Source organism: Osmerus mordax, chromosome 20 (genome assembly GCF_038355195.1).
Source record: "Osmerus mordax isolate fOsmMor3 chromosome 20, fOsmMor3.pri, whole genome shotgun sequence".
Lineage (NCBI taxonomy): Eukaryota > Metazoa > Chordata > Actinopteri > Osmeriformes > Osmeridae > Osmerus > Osmerus mordax.
In genome coordinates this window covers 771153-795879 of record NC_090069.1, presented here as the reverse complement: position 1 = coordinate 795879, position 24727 = coordinate 771153, and the positions used below count along the sequence as shown (strand labels likewise).

General features: G+C 43.3%; 2 protein-coding genes and 2 long non-coding RNA genes across 4 annotated transcripts in view; 2 read left to right on the top strand and 2 right to left on the bottom strand.

The window, feature by feature from the left end:
* Window positions 1-8636: 8636 nt before the first annotated feature.
* pmchl (pro-melanin-concentrating hormone, like) lies at window positions 8637-9467 on the bottom strand. Its single transcript, XM_067258444.1, has one exon. The coding sequence runs from the start codon at window positions 9423-9425 to the stop codon at window positions 9069-9071; it is 357 nt and encodes a 118-aa protein (XP_067114545.1). The 5' UTR covers window positions 9426-9467; the 3' UTR covers window positions 8637-9068.
* A 1575-nt stretch (window positions 9468-11042) lies between these two features.
* LOC136964353 (uncharacterized) lies at window positions 11043-16998 on the top strand. Its single transcript, XR_010879063.1, has 3 exons — window positions 11043-11090; window positions 16308-16467; window positions 16960-16998. It is a non-coding gene; the product is annotated as an uncharacterized lncRNA (long non-coding RNA).
* Window positions 16999-17920: 922 nt separating this feature from the next.
* Window positions 17921-18921, top strand: LOC136964350 (uncharacterized). Its single transcript, XR_010879062.1, has 3 exons — window positions 17921-17977; window positions 18072-18134; window positions 18670-18921. It is a non-coding gene; the product is annotated as an uncharacterized lncRNA (long non-coding RNA).
* Window positions 18922-21079: 2158 nt separating this feature from the next.
* Window positions 21080-24727, bottom strand: part of npr2 (natriuretic peptide receptor 2) — a 34084-nt gene continuing 30436 nt past the window's right edge. Inside the window, exons 20-22 of the mRNA XM_067258014.1 lie at window positions 24496-24594; window positions 23459-23550; window positions 21080-21654 (exon numbers count right to left, since the gene is read on the bottom strand). Coding sequence (XP_067114115.1) covers window positions 21592-21654; window positions 23459-23550; window positions 24496-24594 — 254 coding nt within the window. The 3' untranslated portion in view covers window positions 21080-21591. The remainder of the gene's footprint in view (window positions 21655-23458; window positions 23551-24495; window positions 24595-24727) is intronic.

Here is a 24727-nt window from a genome sequence, read left to right as displayed (position 1 = left end):
TACTTCCTCAGGTCAGAACATCAGACCACCCCGGCTCGCGTCAGCATGTCTGAGAGGTCAGAGGTCAGATTGATTGAGGGGGGGGGGGGGTTCTGTTGGAAGGATCAGACGTCTTGTGTTTGAGGAAAATGTATTTGTGAAATCCTCTGGAGATAAGGTGATGATGGCAGGGGATGTCTAACTGGAGACAAGGTTCTCCCTCCCTCCCTCCCTCCCTCCCTCCCTCCCTCCCTCCCCTCCCTCCCTCCCTCCCTCCCTCCCTCCCTCCCTCCCTCCTCTCTCTCTCTCTCTCTCTCTCTCTCTCTCTCTCTCCCTCTCTCTCCCCCCTCCCTCTCTCTCTCTCTCTCCTCCCTCTCTCTCTCTCTCTCTCTCTCTCTCTCTCTCTCTCTCTCTCCCTGTTCAGTGTTTTTCCAGACTGGCATCAATGAGGTCCTGCAGCAAAACAGCTCTGAAGTCCTCAGCCATGAAACTGCTGTTGTTTGCTGTCACTCCCCCGACAGGCACCTGAGACCAGGCGGACCAGAGTGAGGCACTGCAAGTCTGAGGTAATGTACTGGAGGCAGACCGACGGAAATGAAGCCGAATTGAGGATTTTTACCTAGATTTGCGAGAAAGACTCATTTACCTTTCTCTGTCACCTAAGAGAGCTATGTCGTCTCAGGGTTGCTGCAACCGTTCAATGCAGCTCATAAATTAGTACCAGAACCTCTTGTTTTATATCAATAGCAGTCAAATGACACCCGCCAAAACAAATGCTTTCTTATTGAAGTTATTATCTGTGATGTCACAGAGGAAGTCTCTATGGCTACAGCAGAAGACAAAGACCCACGTTTTAACCACGCTGACGCACCCACTAAACCCCGGGGTTGTGGACATGAAGAGAGAGAGAGACAGGGAGGGAGGGGGAGAGAGAGAGACAGGGAGGGAGGGGGAGAGAGAGGGGAACAAAGAGTGAGGAACAGTGTGAGAGTGAGGAAAGAGAGAGAGTGAGAAAGTGAGGGAGAGAAAGGGAGAGAGAGAAAGGTAGGAGAGAGTGGAAGGAGCGAGAGGGGGGAGGGAGGAAGGGAGAGAGAGGGGGAGGTATTTCCTCCCCCCTGCTGGTTGGCCTCTCTGTCATTTCTGGGCAGCACAGCTGAATGTATCCACAGCACAAACACCGTGGAAAATCAACATATTCTGCCACTACGCCAGAGAGAGGACTACATACTGTGTGCCAGGAACCTTCCTTCTCTCTCCCTCTACACCTCTCTCTTTGTCTCTCTCTTTGTCTCTCTCCACATATCTCTTCCTCTCACTCTGCCTCTCCTCCCCCCTCTCTCCCCCCCTCTTTCACCCCCCTCTCTCTCCCCCTCTCTCTCCCCCCCTCTCTCCCCCCTCTGTCTCCCCCCTCTCCCCCCTCTCTCTCCCCCCTCTCTCTCCCCCTCTCCCCCCCCTCTCTCTCCCCCTTTTCTCTCCCCCCCTCTCTCTCCCACCTCTGTCTTCCCCTCTCTCTCTGTCTCTCTCTTATTTTCTCTCTCTGCCTCTCTTTTCCCCTCCCTCCCTCTCTCTTAGTCTCTCATCTGAGCTAGAGGCTTCAGGAGGTCTGGAAAGGTCTTCACCACTCAGAGCATTAAAATCACAGGCTCAAGATAATATCCAAGAGGTTATTGCACAGAAACCTTTGGGATTTCTAGTCAATCTTCTCCAGGTTCATGCCTTCACAGATATTTATAATATCAAGACAGCAGTCAGTGGAGAGACATTTGTTATGTCGTGTAAAACATTGTAGAATAGATGATCTCTCTAGAAACGTTTGGAAACGTAGCACTCGGACATGTCTTGGCATTAGACGCAGAGATGCAAGTCCCGTTACATTCCAACCGGCTCTGAGAGCTGACTGGAAACACGTAGACAGTTTCCTGCTGTGTCTCCAACACAGTGACAGGCACCTTGTCAAACAGAAGGGGAAGATAGAGCCAGAACACTTGTAGTTGTTACACTGATTGTTTCAACCGATTAAGGGAATTTAATTAGACCCTTTGCTGCCCAGTGAGGAAGCTCTTTGGCGCCTCGTGTTCTTCAGCATGTAGAGACTTTTACAGTTGATCGTATTATGAGAAGGAAAAGATTGTGTTTGGAGATGTAGTTTCGGTTATTGGATTTTGTGCTTCACGTTGTCTCCGATGAACAATTCATCTGGATCCTGGGAAAGAAACCTGATCGCAACTAGTAGGCTGCATCTGGGCAGGAAATTGTTGTATAGGCTATGCTTACGGTGCTGAACATGCCAGATCGACTCTTTTTGATTTTAGCATTGACGCCTTGACAATCAGCGAGAATTGTACAGTACTTGAAGTCTAAAAATAAACTGGTTCTTCCTGTGAAAATCCCAACCATAGTTTAATATGCATCAAATGCTCTATTAACCTCACCCTGAATATGAATTTTCCTGACAAACGTAGTCGACATTCAGTGAGCAAGTTGAGTGAGTGAAGATTGCAACAAAAACACATTCAAGTGATTTAATAAATTAATGCTTTATTTATTTAGTCAGCCAACTCCACTGACTGGGCATGGTCACCTGCAGAAATGGTAGAAGTACACACATCCTTCACTCAGGTAGAAGTACACACATCCTTCACTCAGGTAGAAGTACACACATCCTTCACTCAAGTAGAAGTACACAAATCCTTCATTCAGGTAGAAGTACAGATACACATAGTACACATAGGTTTCGAACTTCTCCCTCATATATGAACATTGGTGATCAGGAATGTCTCTATTCTCATGTCGACATCGCTGACTCCCTCTGTCTCATCCATAACGTACCATTTTTTATAAACTTTTTTTCCACACATAGTGAAAGGAGAGGAGAACAGAAGAGAGAAGCCTAAAACGATACATTAAAGCAGAGCACAATAGAGTAGTATAGTTGAGTCCCCATCAAGCAGTCATCAATGATGCAACCTTTTCTTATTTTTTTTTTTATATATATATTGAAACTTAGGCTAAGTTACAATTTTTATTTTAACCTTTAAAAACTTTTTTTATCAAAACTTTTTCCCCAAAAACTTTTTTATCAAAACGTTTTTCCCCAAAAACTTTTTTCCCAAAACTTTTAGGATTTGAGGGTCCTCTAAAAAAAAATCAGAAGAGAAATAGCTTAACCGGTGATTACTTCCAGATGTTCAAAAGACAAGGTGCCCTACAAATGGTGAAACCCCCTTCGTTATAAACGGTGAAAAACAAGTAGGCTATGCTTAAACAAACACAGCTAGTAGAGACCATTTCAGACAATTCCTCGCCCGCTATATTTAGACGCGTGTGCTCACCTATTCTTGTGTCAGCTGTTTCAAGCATGTCAGAATGCCCCCCCACCTCAATGACGGCTCACATCTGCAAAATCTCCAGTCAATGCCCTTCTCTCTTTTTATCATATTTTTCTTAATTTCCCTCTCTCTCCTTCGCCCCTCCCCCACATAACCCCTAACCTAGGCATTTCTCCCTGTCAGATCACACTTCCTGAACGTGATCAGAACAAGATGTCGGGACCACGGGCCCTCCTGGGTCTTTTGTAGGCCCCTATCATGGAGCCACCTTAGTTATTTCTTTAATCACTGCTACTTTGTTGACTGGACCCTTTAAAAGCACGTGTCCAGGTGAGAGACATCGTCAATATGTTGATCAACAAAGCCGTTTGACTTTAGTAAACGCTCGTGCCTCCAGCGCTGCTCTGATCCCGTGTGAGGATCCTGCACGTGCTTGCACGCAGCGTCTGTGGTTTCAGAGCGGTTGGTAAGCATCCTGCGTGTGGTTGCATCCTCCACTAATGATTACAAAGAACGCAGAGTCGAAGGGCTCACTCCTTCATACATCAACAAACATCTGCCAATATGAAGCTGAAACGCACCGAGCATCCTCTTCAATTAGCCTGCTGCTTCACTAAACATATTTGGAAAACTATCGATGAAATACTAATGTAAGTGATACCGCTGAATCTAAGCCTTTAATTTCACAGGGGATGGTGGACACAGCCTACACACACACACACACACACACATGCAGAGGCGTAACAAGACACTGCACATCAGCCCTTTTAGGTGCTCAAGCACCCCTAAATTTCACCTCAGCACCCCTAAAAAAAATTAAAAAGTTAAATTAATTATTATTGTTTATTATCATTTGATGCTGGTAGTTCATGAAGAAAGGGACATCCTTAGTTTTTCCATTCATTCAATATTTTGCATAATAATAAATACATGTATTGTTATCCAGTGAAATTAGTGATTTATTAGCAAGGGGGTTTAACACTTTTGCAAGGCACTGTATTCATGTCACATTCTCATTGGGGGCTGAGCACCCCTAAAGGTCTGATCCTAGAATCGCCCCTGCTGCACATTGAGCATCCACTTCAAATAGCCTGCTCTTTTACTAAACTAGCCTATTTAACTTACAGTAGCCTAAATAGTAACTATCGATAGGCCTAATAAAATACTACACGCGATACAGTGACTGCAGAGCCGGTTATAGCCTACCCCAGCGGCAGCGCAGCCCTCCACCCTGGCGGTTCGTCCGTTTTTCTGACAGGTTGTTCGTGAGACGGAGGAATATTGTTAGTCTGTATGGGCTACTATTGGAGAGCTGTCAGTAACAGTGCCGTGTTCAGACGGTGGCGCTGACGTACGACACTAATGATCTGGGCTTCATCAGCGCTACACTCGCGTTGAGTGGTTTTTATTTGAAAAGCACAAACATCACACGGTGCCATTTCGTGATTAAGATCGCGAGGCCTCATTTGTCACTGTTTGGGTGTGTTTGAGTGAGGTTGGTCCACAGTTGGCTATTTGTTTGACTCAAGAGAGTCCCTCTCGCATGTTACATTTTAACACAAACTATTATTCACAGCATGCGCAATTTACAAGAAAACATAACCTTCATATCAATAATCATAAAGACATTTCAGTCATACAGCAGTTCATCAAAAGTGTCTGACGTGCTGTGCCCTGCTTGCACATGTGCACGGCACTTGGGATAAAGCGTCTGGTAAATGTAAATGTAGCCAGTTTCTCTGTAGTTAAGTGAACCGTTAGTACTTAGTAGCATATTCCAACATAATTAGTTGGAGATTTCTAGAGGTAAAGTGACATCAGCAATCAAAAAGCTCTCACATGAATGCACTGTATAGTCTACATTCCTATATTTCCATACCATTACAGCTGTCATTCTTGACATTTCTTCGATTACCTCATGATGCAGCTATGTCAATAAGCACCACACAGAAGTGATCAGTAAACGCAGCTGTCCAGCAAGAATCACAGCAAGTAGGAGGACGCCTCGCAGTGGAGTTTGACCTCGCTTGATAATGGTGTCGTTAAGTTTCAACGGACAGCTAACCTTTCCCCCGCTGTACTTTGACTATTAATAGCCCTGCTGTCGGAAGGAGACACAAGAGAGGCTGGAAGTGCCTTCCAATGCCGTAAGGATACAGCGGCTAGCGAGGCACACACAGCTGTATTTGCTGCTGCGATGGTCATGACAAGGAGAGAAGCAGGCGTGTTGGGGAGGAGGTGTGTGTGTGTGTGTTCGGTAATAGACTATGGGGTATGCCATGGCATTGTAATAAATTGACAGTCCATTACATACATTTACATTTTATTCATTTAGCAGATGCTTTTATCCAAAGAGACATACAAATTGTGCTAGAAAGCACAGCTGCATGAAAAGCAAGGATCAATGATTTGGCGAACTGTGGTATATCTGGAAGTCATTTCAGTAGTTTAGCAATTTTAAAGAAACAGGAGCAAAATTGCTTTAAACTAGACATTTTATACTGGGTGACCAAACACACAGATCTAGAAAAAGTCAAGAAAGCAGGGATCTGGAATTTGATCGAGTGTGAAGATTTTTTAGCTGTCGCTTCATTTCATGGCAAGACACAATAAAGCCCTGCCCTGAAATGCACCCCTCATGTAATTTCTGTTCTGTATAACCCAGCATCAAATAATTCTTACATTGTGGGGACTAGGATGAGTAACTAGAGTAAGTTTCATGCATGTGGCACTTTCATAGTTAGCAAGGGGTGCATATCTTGGCAAGTCACAACATGGCCCCTCATAAAAATGTGTGGTTTTCGTTGATCAACCTTGGGACACGGATTGTTTCCAAGAAAGAAAAAGAAAAACACCTTCTCAGACGTGCAGAATCTAGAGAATAGTTTGTGTGATAACATCGACATTCAAATTGCCACAAAAATAAAACGGAGGCCCTTTTTGGAAGCACGCAGGCCAGTAGAGGTGTAGCGTGCTGGTCAACCACTTCCACATGTTTCTGTCAGGCGTTGCTAATGCTAATGAACGCAGCACTTTCCCATCACAACGCTTATCCCCATTGTGTAGGCTATGCTCATAAGCTGAGGTCTAAACGGAAACTTGTATTGGTAACTTGCTTTGGAAAGAGAGAGGGCAATGTAATTAAATCCAAGGGCACTAATGTCACAAAGAGGCGACGAGAAAGTAGCCAAATGTGTAGAATGTCACACTTTATTCATTCGCAAGTCAGATCAACACTGTAGGCTACAATCACCAGAGAAGCGGTTGTGTAGATGTTGTAGTGTTCAGTGTTTGTTTAAAATGATCTTGTTTTAATAGCCAAACAACTATCCTCCTGACAGCTGTTACTACTGGCCAGTTCCATGGTGTCGGTATTGAGTGCCAGGTCAGGCGGCTGTTTGTGTGTTTGTGTTAGTAAACAGTCGTGCTAAATTGTGAGCAAGCTATTTGATCCACGTTGTTCTACCACCGCTCGCCTGGAATCTCTGGACTTTTGAACAACGTAACATTCTGCCACTTGATGGAAGCAGCATGGAGAAAACCTAAAAAACACCAGAGTGAGCTCAATCAAAATCACGTTTATATGATTAAGCTTTGCATGTTTCTGCATTGACGTCGAGTTAAAGCAGTTGTTTTACACCCCAGATTTCTACGTGAAACAAATGGGTTTCAAACTCTCCTGACAAAATGTGTTTCTTCTGACTCGCCTTCCAGGCTCTGCATTTTACATTCTCTCTGTCTGCTTCGCTGCTCTGACAGAGCTGAAACGATTGAGAAATCAAACTTTTGGCTGAAGACACTGTGAATGAAACTAGGCCTCTCTCGCAGACTAGCTCAAACCCTGGGGTAATGGAGCCATATGAAAGATGGATAAACTAACCCTAACTAACCTACCAGGTGTCTCTGCTAACATGTCATGGTGTCGTTCCCGTAGAGACACAGGTGGCGTAGTTACAATAGAAAATCTTTAGACAAACTACAAATTAATTTAACACACATAACCAACCAACCAACCAACCACAAGGAACAACACCCTTAAACAAATCAACAGTTTTGTGAGACCATCACTAAAAGTAGCCTATCTGCTTCTGCCAGCGTGAGCCGATCTCGACCAATCAGACGAGTTATCATCAGTGCTTGACAGGGAGGTTACGTCAAAGCACAGCAGAGACTATCAGCCCATTCTGAGACTTGGGGCTTTTAATGAAGGCTTTGGAAAGAACAGGAAGGTTAATGCCCCTTTTAATTGACTATAAACCATGAAGGTCATTTTCTATTAAAGTGAGCCTCTGAGTTGCCTACAGTTGGATTAAGACAGAGGGCCGATGCTGTGATATTAAACCATTGAGCCTCATCATTTGGGATTATTAAACAAAATGTAATATATATGTCGGAGTATTGAGTCTTTACAAGACTGGGTTTTTGCATGTACTCCTATGTATAGTATAATAATAGCAAATCTCTGATAATGTTCTGATATTATTGTCTCATAGTTAAGCATTGAATCAGACTAAACACAAACAAAAAAGACAAACAATGAAACATATTAGTATGCAGTCTGATTAGCTAATTCAACAACATAATATTGGTATGTTGTTTAAAACCCACAAATGATACAATCTAATTGCACACTTAAAACACATAATTTGAATATTTGAGTAGCTCATCGGCATCCTCCTTGCTAATTAAAGGGCATCTTCATGCCATTAGCATCAACACAGGTCACTGCTTAGCCACGCAAACTCATTACTGTGTTAATCCTCTTTTCTCCACAGGACTCAGAGACGGACAACCAGGCCCACGTGAGGAAGGTCTCTGGAGAGTTTCCCTGAACAAACACAGGAAGTAAGAATAAATCCCCCTTAAAAAGCAAGTAAAACATATTGCTTAATTTGTTACAACCACAACATTCATATTGTAGTAATAACTCCAGCGCCTTGGTGTAGTTCTCTCCTGTAACTATGAAAATGTTTGGAAAGAGTAATGAGATTGACCTCCTACTCCACACTGAGGTAATGTTATGACACATTAACAAAAGACTCTTGTTAATGTTTGGGTAATTCATGACTGATGAAACTCAGAGTATTTAAAGGATTTATGCAACTAGACAGCCCAGGAAGGATCAGAGCTGTATGAGAATAAGTTTACCGGTCCAGACTCCACCCCTCTGGGCCGCTTAGTGCCATCAAAACAAGACGCTCATATTAACCCATCTACAATCGCTTCAATTACTTTTTCCACATATGAAACTCGTTAGTGCTATTCAGAGTGATATCCTGCAGTGAAACACTCCATATAAAAAACACACAAGACGCAATATTCGATTTTCTGTCATTTAATTGTTTAACTGTGGATGTTGATTCGTCAAGATAGACACACACAACGAACATCGTCGGACTATGACACAACTGGAGGTTAGGCAGAACAGGATGCAGCACCGACGATCCGTCCGCCCCTCAGAGAGAGGAGACGAGAGGGGAGGTGCGAAGGGGGAGAGTCGATGTTGGAGGATCCAAGATGAAGGGTATCTAGGGTGGAGGGCATGGAGGATCTAGGCTGGAGGGTCCAGGCTGGAGGGTCCAGGCTGGAGGGTCCAGGCTGGAGGGTCCAGGCTGGAGGGTCCAGGGTGGAGGGTCCAGGGTGGAGGGTCCAGGGTGGAGGGTCCAGGGTGGAGGGTCCAGGCTGGAGGGTCCAGGCTGGAGGGTCCAGGGTGGAGGGTCCAGGGTGGAGGCCTGGAAGGCAGCAGGCACGGAGGCCTCTCTAGGCCTCCCAGCATGGCCGGTACACCCTCCCCACCATGCACCTCATGGTGTCCCTCCTGTAGACGGAGAGGCTGGGGTCCTGGGCATCCTTCCCCTCCCTGCGCTCCAGGAAGCTCTGCCTGTACAGCGGCAGTCTGTCCAGACCCCTCATGCCCCTCCAGAGCCCCGCGTCGCCCACCACGATGATCCTGGTGCTCCCCAGGCGGCCAAGGTCTTCGGACGGATCGTCGGCGAGCAGCGCGTCTGGCTCTGGGCCGGAGTCCTCGGTTTTGCTCAGCGGGGTGGAGCTGGACGGCGAGAAGCACTCGGAGAAGAGCGCCACGGCCAGCAGCACGGAGAGGATGGAGAGTCTCATCTTGGAGGTCTGAGGAGAGGAGGGCTTCGCTGGGTTCACAAGCTCTCGCTTCGACGTTCTGATTCTGAGACTTGCGTCGGGGTCTTTTATACCGTTTGGGGTGTCCTGGATTGGCCATGTCGGGGCCGTTTCCTTGTTTGAATTCGTTGAGATCGAGATGAGAACTCATCCTGGCCTGGAGTGTTTTGTCTCACGGTGTTAATCAAGCTTACCTGCTTCTGTCAACCCCTCGTGGGACTTTGTGAGGATGAAACTGTGGGGTCCCATTGTGAAGGAGACAGGACCCCACAAATCTCCCCCTGTAAAACAAAAGAGAGGGATTAGCCACCTGTAGACCGCCCTGTGTTCAGACGTCCTCCATGGTGTCCGGACCTCTCTCCTACACCGGCTTTAACAATGTCCAATAAGGGATTTCAGGTGGGATTACAGTTGGTGAGTAAACCAATGACTGTTGAAGTGTTTGTTGTGCATGTGACACCAGACAGAACCAGCAGGACTCTCTGTTGACGTGGAAGTTCACACACACACACACCCTCCATCTGTGTTCCACGATGAAGACAGCAAACATCTAAATCCAGAGTATTCGACTGATTGGTCGCAGAGGTTTTCGGGTGAAATTTGAATATTTACCTAAGAGCCGCTGCTTGGTGTATTTACAGCCTCGGTGATTACACACACACACCAGGGAGACCTGATGAGGGGCTTGAGCACCTGTGCTCACATAACCACTGGAGCTAGATGAGCTGTGGCGTGAGGGTTTCAGAGTTAAGCTCTGCCGGGCTGCAGAGAGACTCAGACATCAAGCACGGAAACCTTCTCCTTCTCTGAGGCCCGCTTCTAACAGTCACGGATGTTTTTTAAATCGACAGGAATGACCTGAGGTCAGCTGCAGGCCCTGCGTGAGATGTTTTCAAATATGTGTTTCCAGTGTGTGTTTCTGTCTTCCATTTGGGGGGAGATGGCATCTTGGAAATCCTGTCTGTTTATGGCTACTTTAATGTGAGTGTCCTTCAAGTCTCAGATTTTGGTTTGGGGGGTGGGGGGAGTTGAGCCAGTGTGAGAACACAGCAACATTACACCGCACTCTTCAAAGAAGAAGACTTGTTATTACGACGCATGGATCAAAGATGCTAAAGATAGAGAATTTGTTCACATTATTCCAATATCATTAGATCTGCTGCTGTGAGAAAATGCTCTGAGAAGGTACTTTCCGCAGTTACCCAATTAAGAGGAGTAAACTTGAACAGTTTGGTCTCTGTGTGAATCTCAGGAATCACTAATGGCCTCCTCTAAAGTTGTCTATTCCTTACAGAGTGAAACCGGTTTTAACTCGCTGTGGAAAGGTAACAAGGAGTTAGTATTATTGTTCTCTGCAATTAAACACTCCAGACATCATGGTCTGCTAGTTAAATGTCAAAAATAATTGGGTTCTAAGAAGCAGAGTGGCTCAAAGAGGGGATGAGGTCTTGAGAGGACGATGATTCATTTCTACTGGCACCAGTTTGAGACGAGAGCATGCAGTTCGTCAACAATAGAAAAGAGACTTTCTACTTTTCAGCAGGGAAACGGGTGATGTCCTGCGACACGCGAAGACGTACGAGGATGCAGAACATTCAACATGCTAGTAAACAAACTCGACGAACGGCAGTTGTTTGTCCTCGGAGGGTGAGTTGTTTATATGACAGTGAAGAACGGGGGTGGAGTAGGGGGGGCTTTTAGTCCTGAAAACTACATAAATAACATTGTTCAAACACACAACAGCCACAACATTCCTGAGAAATATCTAACCGTGTAGTCTGGAAGCAATTGCAGGAGGTATTCCAGAGGTAATGGTGGTGCTGCTGTGCGCAGACGGAGAAGGCCATGCACCATTTCTAGCTGAGCAGCGTAGCTCTGTTCTGCACGGCGTCTCTGGCTTCCACGAAAGACGTCTGCAGTCACACGAGATGTTACCTTGTTTTGGTTTCTGTCGTACATCCGTCGTGTGACGTGTAGAACTTTGGGCTTCTCTTAAGCGTTCTCAAAATATGTGCGCTATTCGGACGTTTCCGTGGATGAAAGCTGAATTAATTAAATGCATGTGTCTTAGCTGGCCTGTTGTCTTTTGGTCAGAGAGAACACGTGACCTGTAGCCCGACCAGATGGAAGATAGAAGGATCCAGAACACTACACTGGAAAGTGTGTTCGTCCCAAACAGGGTGATTGAAACAATACATCAATCTCTTTTTGTTGGCTGAGGGAAAGAACATCACTGCTTGGACACCCAAACAGGAAGAGGAGAATTGGAAACAAGTGGAGACAAATCTTAAACAGATAAATGTCTCTGTTAGTCTCTCTCTGTCCTGTGGCGTTCTGGCATGATGTGCACAAAATGGCGTTGTCATTCCAATGTTGCCAATAAAATCTCACCAGAAGTCGCTTGTGGCTCCCTAAAAAGTCGCTCAAAGTCACTAGATTGGGTGACGACGTCATACATTTCGTCAACCTTTAGATCTGTAGGTGAACTAAATACAGTTACAGATCTAATAGCTTACTTCTATAAACATTGGGAATGCTAAAACACTGTGAGGCCGGAGCCTCGGCCGCAGGGCCGACCCGTGGACCGCAGCGTGTTGTGGATACTGTCGTTACAGCAGAGAGAGGAGGATTTATCTGTTGGTGGTCTCTGTGTCTCTGTCCAGGTGTTTGCTTGGCTGCTGGTGTGTGAGGTTATGGGAGTACAGATGTGGGCCATGTGTCCGGCGCTGCCCTCGTCTATAACATCACGGTTTTTATGTGTCCATCTCGCACCGTGCGCGTGCCATTCTGTGTGTCATAAATACCTGCTGGAACGGGCAGCGGCTCAAAGCAACGTGAAACACTGCGTGTCTCTGTACTCTGTGCTCCGAACATTTATGGGAATAATACAGCTATTTTCCGCCTTTCGTTTTCTTTCCTGGACAGTGGTGAGGCAGCGAATCAGGAAGGACCGGGAACCTTTCTCGTTTCTTTTCCTTGGGCGCCGAGGCAGCTGGAGGTGTTTGTGCTTCACAGAGAATCAGCCTGCGAGTCTGCGACACTGCTATACCTTCTCACAAGGAGAGAGAAAAAAAGTTCACCAAAAAATAATAATAATAAAAAAGAAAAAAATGGCCGTTTGGAAGTGCAAGGCCAAGATGTGGAGACCAGCTGACTACGCTGATGGGTGCCAAGCAAAACCCTAACCCTGGACTCAGGGGTTTGAAAGGGGGCGGAGGGGGAAGGGGGGGAGACCGCGTCCGCGCTCCAAAGGGAGACAGTACCTCTCACATAACGCGGGCCCCTTCTTCTCACAGCGCCGCTCCTCTCTGTAACAACACGGAGAGGCAGGCCACAGTGTACGGACTCAAGTGTTATTCCAGCTAGGTAAATACAGGGTGCAGATCTAACAGTGATGAATAGCGCATATTAACAGGCACAAATTGAATTATGTTGTTGAAATTCCACGGCGGCGCATTCTACTAGCTGGTTTGAGGTTTCAGTGATTGGAATCTTGGCTCTTCCCGCCAGCGGCGCGAGGATTTCGTCTCGAGACATGAAGAGGACAACCCTTTCTGAGGCTGGGCGAGGATTTTGTAGAAAGCTTTCTGATGCACCGATATGAGGAAGAGGCAGTGTAGGGACTACAGTCAGGATATTAACCAAATAACATTTTCTATTTTCTAAAATTATCAAGTGAATCTGTGTTAATGTAACCATTAACCTATCTGGTGAAATCACAGATTTGGCTCCGTGCTAATAGTAAGAGTCACCAGGGACCATTACGGTGTCACTAATGTAGGCTTCCACTGCCTTGATAAAAGCAAGCTGAGAGCTACGCTTGCCTGTGCCTGACAGCCATAGAGACGGAGACTCATTAGGGAGTAAAAGGAGAAGGCTAGTGAGGGGCAGGTCAGACCTGGAGCTAGCCGTGGTCATTGTTGGGAAGAGATGAAAGTCACTGCAGTAGATGAAAGCTGACCTGGGCTTGAAGACGCCACCTAGCTCACTCTGTCTGTGGACCCCGCCGTATGTGAGCACGTAAGAGCCAGCCTCCATTTAGGTGAGGGGAAGAGAACGTAATCACAAAGACCGTAAGCCTCTGAGTGCTGTTGAGGGTAGAGATGATGAAGCGTGGTAACCTACACACACACACGCACGCACACATGCGCGCACACACACAAGCACACACAAATAGATCTGACAAGATACTAGTAGCCATGGAGATTTATGGACAACATGTTTTCAAGATAAGGAACAGAAAAAACAATTCGATCAACCAGTTGGTTAAGCAGGAAAAGTCTGATGATGAAAAAAATTGTTCAGTGAAAGGATGGAAGAATGAATTACATAGACATGCTGTGGAGAATGTGTTCCCCTTCCTAATAACAGCGCCCTCAGTGACCACACATAAGCCACACTGTTAATGCTGGGGGGTGGGATGTTGGTCTGAACTTCGCGAGTACAACCGTTAGAAAGTGTGTATTTTAGAAGGGCCTTGCACATTTCAGTCGAATGCTCCAGCTATTTTTAACCTAACTGCAAGGACTTGTACTGTGCAAGTCATCTTTTAAGGCCAATGTGTTTGTTTTCCAGGAGTTAGGAAGATTTAAGGAAATTAAATGTAGGCTGGGCCTACTGAATTATGTGCACTTTAAAAAAAGTTTCAATGTGTGGATTTCTCTTCCTGTGTTTTGGGGATTATTTATGAAAAGTCATATTATAGCGTAGGCGTAGGTTAACATATGTTTCCTTTTTATTAAGTTTATCATTCAGTGGCAGTAATGACATTAGGCTACATCAAACAAATGGCCACCAGACTAAAGAAAAATTCTTGAGAAAGAGAATTCATTGTGACTGCTGTTATGACACAACACATTGATAACATTGTCAGCCTAGCTGTAAAACATTCCGACCAAGGTAGACCATTCTTTCTTTTACAAGAAAGGATAAAGGATTTTACAAGAAACCCTTCAAACCTCATGTCAAAATACAGACATAAGTTTGATTAGGCTACATTACTCTCTTTATGAGAATTGAACACATTTTCAAACAGAAAATAACTCATAGCGTTTCATGAAAAACATAGCGGCTGAGTTTACGCAGCGTTTTTTGAGGTCTGGCCGTTTGGCGGTTCTGTTGTTAGGTGATTGGTATGCTGTGCACCTGGCCAATAGCTTATAATAAAGCTTGTGTAAAAAGTAGTAGGTCGTGCGAAGTTGGAATTCTTTGTTGGTAAAATGTCGTTATTGACTGCAGAAGAATAACAGGCCCGCGTGGTTTGTCCACGTGACGTAGAACCGATGGAATCACGTTAAAACTTCATGCTATGACTGGACTGGAGATAAAGGCATTCAATGCTCAATCTTTGATTGATTAAAGCACGCAATACGTTATTTCCTTGTACATTAAAAGTAGCATACAACTGTGTCAAATAGGCCTAATTTGTCCACGTTCCATCAATGAAAGCCTAGACGGATTAGATGGTCTTCATCGATTCGTGAGGCCTCTGGGAGTGGGGAACGCTGGCGAACTGTTGGAATTTGAAATCAAGACAATGTCTACAGTCTTACCATCGGCTTTATCCACCTTAATTGCACCTCTAGGGACTGCCTACCTCTCTCAATAGCTTACCTGAGACCCAAACGATCCTTTACTCAAAGCTGGGATACTATTCTGGTCGTCGTATTATAACCGCTTCTCTTTTTGTGTATCTGGATATTTCACTGATTAGAAGAAGCAAATGCACGAATCCAAACACCCCTTGTTCAGTTTACATTTTTGAGTTTGAGAGGCCAGGTTTCCGAGAGGAGAACGACTTGGCAACTCGGGCTGAAAAGATGTCTGTTGAATAGACAGGAAGCAATGTTTAAACTTTGCTCAATTCTCTGGACAGCTGTTAGAAATCAACGTTTACTCTCCCATCCCTCTCCACATATGGATCTCAGGAGAAAACGGGCCGTGACTGGCCGCTTTGTGCACGACCAATGGGCACATCTGAAGACTGACCTACCCACCTTTTTAGGGCATGTGTTGACTTCATGTGTCAGTTAGGGGAATGGACACAAGTCCTGTCAGGAATTGCAGCAGATGAAATGGAAAATGATTAATAACTGATACTTTTATAACGTTTTCGTCTTCCTCATCTAGCCTATTTTTTATGTAATTTTTCTCTTATCCAAATTACACTTCAAATCCAGATTTAAAAAAAACTTTTAATACCATAATAGGTTTTTAGTAACCAAATCTTACGAAATCTTATTGCATAGATTAGAAAGCAGCTCGAAAGACTTGTTGAACGATGCAGCCACGATATAACTGTGTGGACAGTCGCCATGGTTACATTTCTGACAACAGAATGCTAGACAGTGAAGCTGGCTACTTGAGTTAGCTAGGCAGGTTTCTCATAAACTCATTACAATTGTAGACTAGCTCGCTAATACTTTTTTTTGCATTGGCATTCTACCATTGAAAACATGAGTACATTGGATATCTCTGTGGAAGAGAAACCATCTGGAAAGTGTTTGCTGCATAATTGGGTAGAGGAGGTCAGTTGGCTTGCAGTAATAGGGCTAGGCTAACTAGGCTAGCTTGATCTATTCATTTGTATTATCTACTACAGTATCTATCTGTCTGCCTGTCTGTCTGTCTGTCCATCCATTGATCTTGTTAGGGCACATTCTCAACACATAGTGACATATTTTAAGCAAGTGACTATATGATTTAGAGGTTATATACAGTGAGGAATTACCTTTGAATGCCTTGTCTCCATCCCAGGAAGAATGTGTGCTATGATAATAGACGCCACAGAAGTGTAACTCAGAAGTGTACTCTACAGAACATGTTATCAGGCTCGATGCGAGAACATGTCAATCTTTTATTCAGAGGGCCACAGCTGCTCTGGACACGGAACATTCCAGATCTCAGATCCACAAACATGGACACAGAGGGATTCTCAGCGTGGACCTGTCGTCAAGAGTCGAAGGAGACACCACAGTGAAAACAGACTTCACCCCCCCCAAGGGCACAGGGGTGAGACTGAGGGGTGTGTATATATATATCTTGTTTTGTAAAATGACTGTATTATTAAGCAGAGGTGTGATGAGTTCCTTACAAGAGTGCTTCATTAGTCTTGGCTGAGCGGTTAGGGTATCGGGCTAGTAATCAGAAGGTTGCTGGGTCGATTCCCGGCCATGCAAAATGACATTGTGTGTTGTGGGCAAGGCACTTCACCCTACTTGCCTCGGGGGAATGTCCCTGTACTTACTGTAAGACGCTCTGGATAAATGACTAAATGTAAATGTGCTGCTGGCAGGCAATACATCCTGCTGTTTGAAAAGGAGCAGCATTCAAAGCCACTTCATCTGGTTGTAGATTTGCATTTGCAAGTACTTGGGAATCAGGCCCATCTTGTTATATTCCCTTACTTGGCCTTGTGTCTGAGGTTTTCATCAACTTCTGATTATTCTGATTACTCTTCTGTTGAGGTTTCTATGTCATTTATTTTGTTTCTCAATTTTGTCTTTACTTTGTTCAGGCATAAGAGGTGAACTTTTGGAAAAACAGCTCTACAAGGAAATAAGGTAGGTCAACTGTTTCAAGGTTAAGTTTTTCAAGATTTCATCTTTCAAAAGACTAGATGTGCTAGACGTCGTTCTGAATCGCTTGTGGGAGGAAGTGATGTAATATGGTTTTACAGGTCAGTAAAAACCTTGCACTTTTTGATTAGAGTGTAGGATGTGATTTTACAGTACATGTATTCTTCTCACACGTTGTAATGTGGTTAATAAAATATGTCTGTAACAATCTGAAACTCAACAAGTGGTATTAGAGTAACTTTATTATATATTATTATAACTTTATTACGACATGGTACAAAGGCAGGAGAGACATGATTGAAAAATGATTGTTCAAGGAGAGACAGTATCTCATTGCTAGTGTCCGGTGCCAGTAAAAACCACACAGTCTAAAAAAAGTTTTACTGAGCGTTTAATACAGGCTAGTTTGTTTCTTACGATAAAAAGAACATCTCTTTAAATACCTAGTCAAAACATGTTTAGTGGAGTTCAACCAAAGCAGTTAAAGGTGCTAAACTGATGGCATACGGTACTGTAGTCATGGGGTGGTCAGTTTATCTGGTGACAGAGCACAGGCATAGTCCCAATATCTGACCAGCTACTGCAGGCTACTTGGTGTGTCCTGAAATAACACTGCAGTTACTGTGACCTCCATATTAACATATTATGACAGTTATACCCCCAAAAAAACATCTAGGTTTGGATCCTCTTCCCACAGAAAGAGTGCTTGCGATGTAACAGATATGAATATAGATGTCTACAGTCGCACAGGGAAGTGTGGAGAGACGATGGCAGACTGTTTTAAAGTGATAAGGACACCGCTGGTTCTCATGGTGATATGTCTCTACTTCCCTATCTGACAGTAAGCAGACGCTCATGGAGTTCCACCCGCAGTCTACGAAAACAGAGTTCTGCTCGACCACTCAGAAAGACTTCCACATGGAGGGCTTCCGGTCTCACCTTCCAAAGCCCACAGGGGTATTCTACTGAAACCAACATCATATCTACAGCCTTTCACTACTGGAGACCTGTGCAACACATATCTAATGTTGTTGTTTGTTTTTGACTATAGGAGCATGATTACAAAAGAGACCAGGCAATTTCCTTTTGGAATGAGAATCATTCACGAGTACAGGTCAGTCCGATGAACCAGTCAAAATACCTTTATCTCTGTTCGTTCCTTATCACAAACTGCAGAACATTATAGTAGTGTTTGTGTGTTTTACTTTTTCTGCTGAGAGTGGATAAAACATTCTGTTAGCCTTCAGTTTTTTTCATCTCCAACCGAGATAGAAAAAAATAATGACATCCTCACATCTCAATAAAACCTTACAAGGTTGACAAATCCAGGTCAAACGACCGTATCTTTTCTACTCTTTAATTACTACGACATCCTTCAATGAGACATTCCAATACTTTGTGTGCAACACAATTCAGTTTAATATTCACTGATGTTACTAACACTTTTCTAACGTTAAAAATAAAAAAATTTAAGGCCAACACACATACTCATACATCTTCAGTATTGAAACGCTTCATATTAATCGATGACACACACATCGTCACATGCTGAATAAATGTTGATTCTCATTTTGCATGTTAGTAATGTTGGTGTGTGAACATGCACACCTTCAGTGTTGTGACGGTCTGGTCTGTGCTGGTCCTGTCAGGGAGTGACTCCAGTGAGGACCAGAGACTCTCCATTCAAGAAGAACTCCAGTTTCAGCACCCCTACCATCCATCAGCTCCACCCTCCTGGGATAGACATAAGCGACTACTAACCCAGCTTTGTGGACACGTCACACAACTGACTGTGATATGTAAACGATATTTTCCCTCTGTGATGGTCTTCGTTATGTCTTTTTGGCATCTCACCTTGTGTATTGCTTTCCACAAACAGAAAAGAATACAATATGTTAGATTACAACAAATTCTAACATTAATGATCTCGAAATAAAAAAAGTATTACTAAACATTTCTCACTATCTTGAGATAGTCACGCTCATTGCTCATTTGTAGGGTTAGGGTTAGGGTCACATCAGCAACGCTCTTTCAGTTGGCGTCTGTGTTTCTCTGCTTGTTCAACTTCACTGCCGGATGCGGCATCTCGAGCAGCGTGCCTTTCGCAACCGCCAATTACCACAACTGAACATTGGGAAGGAGAACAAAAAGATAGATTTTCCTTCCGCTCTCCCGGGCGAAAAAAACTATCAGGCTATTGTGCTTGGACAAATGACAAGAAAGCCTATTACGGGTCAGAGAAAGCAGGAGTAGACTGTAGGTTGAGCCCGGCTCAGTTGCCTCCCACCCTACCGATATCGACTCCCTCTCTGCCTCCACATCACAGCGCGTGGCACCGATTCAGATGTGCGTTGTGTCAATCAAGGAGACAATTCTGCACGGTGTTGCTCTCCGCGCTTTCAGCGGGGATTAGTTGGAGGTAGCTATGGCAACCGGCAATTTTAGACTACGTTTATGCAATGTGTGTGTGTGTGTCCCACAAAAACAACTGATGAACATGAAGAAGAAAAAAACATTCCATGACCTTCTTGGCGGAAGCAACAAATGCAATTAAATGCATTTCTTAATATTCCAACAGAAATGTGATTAAGAAAGATTGCTTGCAGCATAGAGACTACTTGCACATTTATTTTAGACATTGGATCAAAGTAATACCAGACTTGTAATGCCAATTAAATACTGTAAGTGTTTGTGTGTTGACACCGTGGGGCCTACATCTAATCTTAGATGTAAGCTTTGCTTGTAATGCATTTCTGCCACACACCGATGCACTGCAGCTTGTACCAGCTCTAATCACCTAGCAGTGTTTGTTGCGATCTTCTCAGTCAGATTACATTACAGATGCTTTCCTCTCTGTAGAAAACAATAATGAACTTAATGAATTAACCCGCAAGTAGACTACAGTGTGTTAGTTCCCATGGATTCTCACTGATGGTGGCATTGTGTTGATGATCTCCCCATCATGTCGCAACCTGAACGTTGAGGAACTCAACTCTTCCATCCGTGAGTCGGTAACAGTCAGCGTGTCGCCGTGACAGCAAGGAGGCGTGGGCGGTAATTAGGAGGCGTGCAGTGCAGGAGGAAGCTGTTCTCTCCCGCGGAGACCAAGACGCGCGCGCTTTGCGTCTTCCACAGCTGCTAATGGAATGGTAATGGCCGCTGATGTCATCGGCTCTGCACAGCGCCTTCCTCCAATACGTACTCTCCCGTCCCCCGAAACGCACATTTTTCCATCTGTTTTAAAAACTGGTAAATGAACTGTAGTTGTTCGCTCTTGAGTTTTATCATTATAAGATGAGCATTATAAAATGGTGTGTTTCATCAAAGGCGGATAATACAGGCTGCTTCATATAGAGCTGAGTTGATGACAAATCTTCGGTAGTCTAAATATATTAAATAGATAGTAGCTATAGGCTTAAGCCTAAATATCATATGTCTGAAATGTCAAACCAGGAGTTTGATTATCGGGATATTAAAGTGGGTTTGAAATGGCCTGAAAAGGGCTGTATCAGGGAACAGTTCTAATAATAGAGTTTAATCTCTCTAAGGTACCACGGCAATTTCAACAGAAGAGCCATTTCAGATTCCCTTTGGGTCATAAAATAACCTGGGTGTATTATCATAGGCAGGTAGAGTTTCCTTGACTTTGAAATGACTAATTTAGTTTTACTCTTAGAGAGTGTAACCCTTCCAACAATGTCTGTATCCATTTCGGTCGAGATATTAGATATTCTAGGACAGTCAAATAAAAAATTCTGTTTCAGCTATCTTTCAGCTATATTTGGATGAAACTATTTGCAAAAGTGTTGTCAAGGGGACGTGGCCTATTTACCCGTTAATTTGGACGGCAATGACTAAACAGATGGAAGATATATGAAGACGTTTACCCACTCTTTCAAAGGTAAAAAGATGTTAGAAAAATAATGCAATTTAATTGCCTATGTCTATAAAGAAGGATTGTATAACTGTGTTTAATAATGTTCAATAGAACTCATTATAAAACTCAGAATACTAGTGTGGTTGACTCAAGTGTAAAACCTGGTTGAATAAAAGCAAATATTGAATTTTAATCAGTTTATTGAACAAAATATCTTACAATATCTTGGATATACATATATACATATATCATCTTGTACTGTCTAACACCACTTTAGGACCTCTGAATTGATGTTGAGTTGAACACTGCTCCTATCCTTCCAGAATTCCATAAGGAAATATGAATACATCATTGACTTCCAAACACATCATACAAATCTTAATATAGAAAGCACAAAAAATAAGAATTTAGCATTGAAAATTACTCACTCTCAGGACAAGAAAGGTTCTTCATACAAAAACATCCTAACCCTTTTTATTATTATTATTTTTTTTTTGCAGGTACAATAACAATGTCGTACCTTGAATTTTTCTGTCCCCAACCCGCCTCCTTCCCCCAAATGACTGTTTAGTAAATAATGTTGTTCAAGGTAGGAAATCACCTTAAGGACTTATTCTAGAACAAATAAAGCAGTCTTGGCCATGGAAGCCCCTGTGGTCGGCTCCTTTATGTCCGCTCGTTATCAGCCAGCCGCTCAGATAACATACACATCGGTCTTCTCTCCCTGGAGCCAGTAGGTTCTCATCTTCCCTTTGCCCTGGAAAAACACATGGATCAATAGAGTCGTCAATGCAGAGGAGTTGCTCTGCTGATTTCCACTGAGAGGCAGATTCTCCTTAAGAGGCATGGCTGTCCAAACGTCCCTAGAGAAAGTTCATCCGGTCATAAACACACTTTTTTTTTTCTTTTCTTTTTTTTTCTCTTTTTTTTTACACAGCCATGCTTCAGTTTGTTTTTTACGGCCATGTCATCTGTTATTACACTGTTATTACACTGTTATTACGCTGTTATTACGCTGTTATTACGCTGTTATTACGCTGTTATTACGCTGTTATTACGCTGTTATTACACTGTTATTACACTGTTATTACACTGTTATTACACTGTTATTATGTTATTATTACACTGTTATTACACTGTTATTACACTGTTATTATGTTATTATTACACTGTTATTACACTGTTATTACACTGTTATTATGTTATTATTACACTGTTATTACACTGTTATTACACTGTTATTACACTGTTATTACACTGTTATTATGTTATTATTACACTGTTATTACACTGTTATTACACTGTTATTACACTGTTATTACACTGTTATTACACTGTTATTACACTGTTATTACACTGTTATTATGTCGTTATTACACTGTTATTACACTGTTATTACACTGTTATTACACTGTTATTATGTTGTTATTACACTGTTATTACGCTGTTATTACGCTGTTATTACGCTGTTATTACGCTGTTATTACGCTGTTATTACGTTGTTATTACACTGTTATTACACTGTTATTACACTGTTATTACACTGTTATTATGTTGTTATTACACTGTTATTACACTGTTATTATGTTGTTATTACACTGTTATTACACTGTTATTATGTTGTTATTACACTGTTATTACACTGTTATTACATGTCATCTGAGCAGAGATGGGAACATTTGTTATTACACTGTTATTACACTGTTATTACACTGTTATTACACTGTTATTACACTGTTATTACACTGTTATTACACTGTTATTATGTTGTTATTACACTGTTATTACACTGTTATTATGTTGTTATTACACTGTTATTACACTGTTATTACACTGTTATTATTACACTGTTATTATGTTGTTATTACACTGTTATTACACTGTTATTACACTGTTATTATGTTGTTATTACACTGTTATTACACTGTTATTATGTTGTTATTACACTGTTATTACACTGTTATTACACTGTTATTATTACACTGTTATTACACTGTTATTATGTTGTTATTACACTTTCTAAACAATTTTTTACACTTTATTTACATTTACATTTAGTCATTTAGCAGACGCTCTTATCCAGAGCGACTTACAGTAAGTACAGGGACATTCCCCCCAAAGCAAGTAGGGTGAAGTGCCTTGCTCAGATTACTAGCCTGACTCCCTCACCACTCAGCCATCTGACTCCCCCGTCAGGACCGTATCTCCTGCACTTTATACACTTAATATTTTATTACACTGTTATTACACTGTTATTATGTCGTTATTACACTTTCTACACAGTTTCTTACACTGTTTATACACGTTATATTTTATTACACTGTTATTATGGTGTTATTACACTTTCTGCATAGTTATTACACTGTTATTACACTGTTATTGCACTGTTATTGCATAGTTATTACACTGTTATTACACTGTTATTACACTGTTATTGCACTGTTATTGCACTGTTACTACACTGTTATTGCACCGTTGTTACACTTATTACACAATGTTTACACTGTGATTACACTGTTCTACAAAGTACAAATGCTGCTTCACTCACAAACACAACTCACCTTCATTTCCACATCTCCTCGTAACTGGAGGTCAAAATAACCAAACTCATCCAGCACTTCCTTGGTGGCGGATGAGAGGTGGATCTTCAAGGCTGTGAGGGGACAAAGATGGGACAGTGGGGGACAGGGAGGGACAGTGGGGGACAGGGAGGGACAGTGGGGGACAGGGAGGGACAGTGGGGGACAGGGAGGGACAGTGGGGGACAGGGAGGGACAGTGGGGGACAGGGAGGGACAGTGGGGGACAGGGAGGGACAGTGGGGGACAGGGAGGGACAGTGGGGGACAGGGAGGGACAGTGGGGGACAGGGAGGGACAGTGGGGGACAGGGAGGACCCACGAGGACAGTTACATGATAGTTCATGTAACCTTCATGTAAAGTGTAACTATAATGTTATTACTATGGGTATTACTGTGTAGTTACTGTGTCGCCGATCTGTCTCTGTAGTCACAGGGGAGGTTAACGTGTACCTTACAGTTATTTACAGGTTTGCTGTGCAGGGGCCCTAGGCAGCGTATGATAGCTCAGGTGGTGCATAGCCTCCGAGGGGAGCGCAGGGCATGGGTCATCAATAATTAATTCACGGAAGCTCTGACAGGAAAGTGAGTCGGTTAATCAATAATGTGTGATGAGACAGCTGGTAACATATCCTGGGGCCTCCTGTTTATAGGGGTTTAACACCCAGTGAGAAGTGATACCAGACTTGCAGGTTCTAACAACTGCCTTTAAACTTGGCTTCAACTGTAAAACCTATGTCGCAATTGTATTTGAGGTATTTCGTGATTTAAACAAAATATGAAAAAAGTTGTAGACTTTCTTGTGACTTGTAGTGACTGATTGGCAGTGTGATGCCAGCCACAACACACAAGTAAACTTTTAGTCTAGATGAGAGCGGGAAAACACCGTATGTAACAACTGTTATCTGTTCCTAAACCAGAGACGATGAGGAAACCAAACACATCCACACATAAATATCCCCAACCAGGTTCGAGAACGTGACATTTAGTGTCGCGAGCGCTTGTAGAGTAAAACACTCACCCTCTCCATTCGACTCCATCCGTGACGCCGTGTTGACCGTATCTCCGAATAAACAGTACCTGGGCATCTTTAGGCCCACCACCCCTGCACAGACGGGTCCTGAAAGGTGGGAAGACCGTTAAATATGCAGCATGCGCTCCCCAGCACTGTGACGTGTTGTCATCGCCATCATCTCACCGCCTCAGTTAAGTGGTTTACAATAGTGTAGGAGGATGAAGAAAGATATTATTAA

Excerpts from the sequence above, each read along its gene's own strand:
- pmchl (XM_067258444.1), bottom strand. The coding sequence starts at position 9,425 with ATGAGACTCTCCATCCTCTCCGTGCTGCTGGCCGTGGCGCTCTTCTCC.